The 4960-nt window shown below is 35.8% G+C and overlaps 1 protein-coding gene across 3 annotated transcripts in view; it reads left to right on the top strand.

Annotated features, from left to right (window-relative positions):
* LOC110451512 (UBX domain-containing protein 8-like) overlaps positions 1-4960 on the top strand; it is a 68310-nt gene that overhangs the window by 4169 nt on the left and 59181 nt on the right. For all 3 annotated transcript variants that reach the window (XM_021499576.1, XM_021499575.1, XM_021499574.1), the window contains exon 3: positions 477-562. In XM_021499576.1, coding sequence (XP_021355251.1) covers positions 477-562 — 86 coding nt within the window. The remainder of the gene's footprint in view (positions 1-476; positions 563-4960) is intronic.

The following is a 4960-nucleotide window of genomic DNA, read 5'->3' as shown; positions in this document are numbered from 1 at the left end:
GGGGGGGGGGGCAAAATTTGTTATGGTTTATAATGGCAAATAATACTTTGAATATTACATGTTGATAACTTGATTGGAATTATAACCCTTAGTTGAAAGTTTGATACTTTGAAAAATTTTGAGCCATCCCTACCCCCAAGGGCTGTAGGCCCAATGTAGTCCGTGGGTTAAAATAAAATTTCTTCATTTTCCTTGTTTAGAATCAGAGGTGCTAGTTTCAAATACTTTTCAGTATTAAATCTGCATGCTAGATATTGAATAAGAGTGGTTTTATTGTTTTTTGTCACTTTGAATAATATTTCTGTTCATGTTAAAAACAAAAATCAACTCTCTGTATAAATATATCAGGTGACCGTTAAGGCCCATGGGCCTCTTGTTTATGAGAATGCCCTGTCAAATGGTGTAATTTCTTTTCACAAACAGTTCCGCTGATTGTTTTAATTTCAGTAACATATGTATGCAATCTTTCTGTGTAGATGAAAACGAGGAAGACAAGCTATCAAAGTTGAATGTCCTTAAAAAAGAAGCCAGATCCCAAGTACAAAAGGAGCACTTGCAAAAGGTAATTTAGGTCCCACATCAGAGATGTGAGTGCATGATCTGTATTAATCATCATCGATCCAATAGTCTGTCTGTTTGTCTGTCTGATTGTCTGTCTATTTATCTGTCTGTTTGTCTGTCTGAGCCGACATCCTGTATTTATGGGCTATGAGGTGAGGCTAGCTGTCAGTAGATTCATTCATTTTAACCATGTTCTATATGATCCTCTCCACCGGATTATAAATGGATCTTATGTTGATAATATCATATTCAGGGATGTAGAGTTTCATTAAACTAGTGGAATTATTCCCAGATCCTGAAATCAAAGATGGCCACCATGCATTGCTGCTGATTGTCTAAAACATATATCGCAAATGCATTTGTTCTATTGGTAAAATGTTGTTTGTGCTTTGTGGTCAATGATACTTATGGATAGTCTATATGGTAAACATAAACGTCTTATCTCAATCTTGTAATCTAAGTAGCTGCCATTGCTTTTAATTGGCTGTGACTTTTTGAGCTTGTGTTTTTTTGGGCTGATTTGTTCTTACTTATTGGTAACAGATATTTATTTTTCAATATATATATACATATCAATTTATTATTATCAAACCCCCTGCAACAATGTTATGGGTGTACACGGTAGTCAGGTTGTGTATATATCTGTCTGTTTGTTTGTAGATTAACAGCTCATACAATTTTCATCTCAGTTATCCCAATTATGGTTGATCCTATACCACCTGGCTAATACCTCCACATCAATGTGTGTCTGTGGCGTGCCGGAGGTTTATTAGGGTTTTGTGATGGAATCCTACTATTAACAGTATCTATTTTACATATTGCCTCCTCACCTGAATGACCTAGAACAGACCATTTTATACTCTTCCTGGAGTTTTGTCATGGCAGGAGAAAAATTCCATGTTATCAGGAGTTTGGAATCCTGACTGTCTGTATATAAAGTGTTGAGCTCTTTGTGAGAATTTGTAAGTTAGGTTAATGTTTTTCTACTGAGATAGAATGAAGAAAAGTTATAACAAAATCACACATTCTTTCAAATAAAATGTGTATGAATCCATTCTACTTGATTTTACATTTGATGTGCTATAATATACGCGCAGCAAAATCTAACATCCATATTAGCATGCTCTCACCACAATCACAAAGGACCATAATATCTGGGACAAGTTAGAGTTTCAGGGTTCTCGGGTCAAGGTCAAGGTCACTGTAACTATTTTAAGAAAATAGTAGTCAGCGCTCGAGCTGCTTCATTCCTTGAGGGATTTGGATCAAACTTCACACAATTACAAAGGACTATAAAATCTCGGACAAGTTCGAGTATCAGGATTGTTGGGTCAAGGTAAGTTACTTTGTTTTAGAAAATTCATTGTCAGCGCTCTAGCGGCTTCATTCTATCAGGGATTTTGATAAAACTTCACACAATTACAGAGGACAATAATATCTCTGACATGTTAGAGTTTCAGGGTTGTTGGGTCAAGGTCACTGTTATTTTTTTTAGAAAATCCATTGTCAGCGCTCAAGCGGCTTCATTCCTTGAGGGATTTGGATCAAACTTCGTACAATTTCAAAGGACCATAATATCTCGGACAAGTTAGAGTTTCAGGGTTCTCGGGTCAAGGTCAAGGTCACTGTTACTATTTTTAGAAAATAGTAGTCAGCGCTCTAGCAGCTTCATTCCTTGAGGGATTTGGATCAAACTTCACACAATTACAAAAGACTATAAAATCTTGGACAAGTTCGAATTTCAGGATTGTTCGGTCAAGGTCACTGCTACTTTTTTTTTTAGAAAATTCATTGTCAGCGCTCTAGCAGCTTCATTCTATCAGGCATTTTGATCAAACTTCACACAATTACAGAGGACACTAATATCTCTGACAATTTCGAGTTTCAGGGTTGTCTGGTCAAGGTCACTGTTATTTGTTTTAGGAAATCCATTGTCAGCGCTCAAGCGGCGTCTCCCTTGAGGGATTTTGATCAAACTTCACACAATTACCAAGGACCATAATATATGGACAAGTTCGAGTTTCAGGATTGTGAGGTCAAGGTCAACGTTACTTTTTTTAGAAAATCCTTGTCAGCGTTCTAGCGGCTTCATTCCTTGAGGGATTTGGATCAAACTTCACACAATTACCAACGACCATAATATCTCAGATAAGTTGGAGTTTCAGGGTTGTTTGGTCAAGGTCAAGGTCACCATTACTATTTTTAGAAAATCCTTGTCAGCGCTCTAGCGGCTTCATTCCTTGAGGGATTTGGATCAAACTTCACACAATTACAAAGGACCATAATATCTCAGACAATTTTGAGTTTCAGGGTTATAGAGTTGAGGTCAAGGCCACCGTTACTATTAATACAAAATCCTGGACAAGTTGAAGCCAGTGAGGGACTGATTGATATATTATAATCAAGCATCGATCAATTTGTTCTGTTTGATTCCGATTATCGATAACAAATTCCATCATCGATATGATCGGTTCATTACTGAACTTTAAAGTGTCAAATGTGCATGTAATATACAGTATACATGGAAATTCATTTATTCTGATTTTTGTTTACAATATGATGGATGGTAATGTAAAATAGAAAAATTACATTAAAATCAGCTACAAGCTTATTGTATACTTTTCATTTACCCAAATTAACACCAAAGGGCACCATTTATATAAATCATTACAGTGTAATAGCAATACTCAGTATGCTTGTTATTTTAGAAAGAATAATATTTACTATTAGTTTCTAGGCCAAATAAAATGTTTGAGATGTTTTGAGATTGATATTTAATCTATTTTTGAAAACATTAATGATTTTAGCTGTTGTTAAATTTAAATCAAGTTCCATAGATTCATAGGATCGGGGGAAACAGCTATCATAAAATCTAAGGCATGTGAAGGAATCTTTGGTGATGGTAAAACAGGAAAAAGAGTAGTGTGCTTCCACTGGGGATCGAACCAGCAACCCCCAACTTTCACGTGCACCACTCTACCAATTGAGCTAGAAGTTAAGGGATTCCCTCTGGTGTGAAGCTAGTGAGCTAGAAGTTAAGGGATTCCCTCTAGTGTGAAGCTAGAAAGGTACAGTAATCTGATGTACAATGAAAACCTGCAGCAATAGAAATCCAACTTAAAATTAGGACGAAAACCTGCAACAATAGAAATCCAACTTAAAATTAGGGCAAACATCTTTTGATATAGGTGATTTTAGAAGTTCAAGGATTGTTTGTAGCTTTGCACCTTATCAAACTGACACATGGACAAATATTAACAACACGTTTCTCTTATCTCATGAAATTGTGTCCATGTTTATTTATGACCTTCTAAAAGATCATTTCAAGGCTGTTTATTTTATAATTGAAATTATATATTACAGAAATTTGTCATAGTTTTAATTCTAACTATCAAAATGATAGAACAAGGCTGTTGGTGCTCCAGAAACTTCATTGAAAACTATTGAAATAAGAATAACATTATGAAACATAGATACTATTTTTCACCATGCAATATAATATCTAAGGAGTTTCTGGACTGGGAGAGTGCATTGCAGCTTGTCAATTTCTTCCTGTGGTGGTACTTAAAAATCATTGAGATATGTTGTGTAATAGTTTCTGTTGCATAATCAAACTTTTCAGTTTCTGTAATAAACAATGTATAATATATGCTGATAGTGACTTCTAAGAAAAGCTTGCCATAACTATGAAGTACATGTGCACTTGGTAATCAAGAATGATGAAAAGTAGAGTATGTCATCGTCTGAATTATCAGTGAGATTAAATATGTTTCATAATCATTATCATACACAATACTGTACATGTCATAACAGGCTAAAGGTCAAGGTCACTATTGCTATAAACAGAATTTTGCTGATAGCTGGGAAAGTAATGATCGCTCAATGTTTAAACTTGGTGTCAATGTTGCCCAAGATAATGTGAAGATACCAATTGATTCTGGGCCTGAATCAGTTTAATATTGGTAGGATGCAAAAGACCCTAATGATTTTGGATGTAGTCTGTTAAAGGTTGAGAAAAACTACTGCCCTTTTTAGGTCACCTGAGACAAAGTCTCAAGTGACCTATTGCAATCGCCTTTTGTCGTCGTTGTCCGTCGTCCGTCCAAAAACAATTTACATTTTCGACTTCTTCTCAAAAACCCCTGAACCAATTTCAATGAAATTTTGCAGGAACCTTCCATGGATAAAGGTCAACAGAATTAGTGGCCCAAAGACCCCAGGGGCCTGAGAGGCGGTGCCAAAAAGGGTCAAATTGACAAAAAAAAATAAAAAATCTTCTTTTCAAGACCAAGATATGGTAGAATCAAGTACTCTTCATAGATGGAAGGGTCTTAAGGTGCTTTACCAAATTTGTGAATTTCATGACCCTGGGGTCCCATGTTTCCCCCTAAGGGGGGGG

Source organism: Mizuhopecten yessoensis, unplaced genomic scaffold, assembly GCF_002113885.1.
Source record: "Mizuhopecten yessoensis strain PY_sf001 unplaced genomic scaffold, ASM211388v2 scaffold6113, whole genome shotgun sequence".
Classification (NCBI taxonomy): domain Eukaryota; kingdom Metazoa; phylum Mollusca; class Bivalvia; order Pectinida; family Pectinidae; genus Mizuhopecten; species Mizuhopecten yessoensis.
This window is presented reverse-complemented; position numbering and strand designations above follow the sequence as displayed.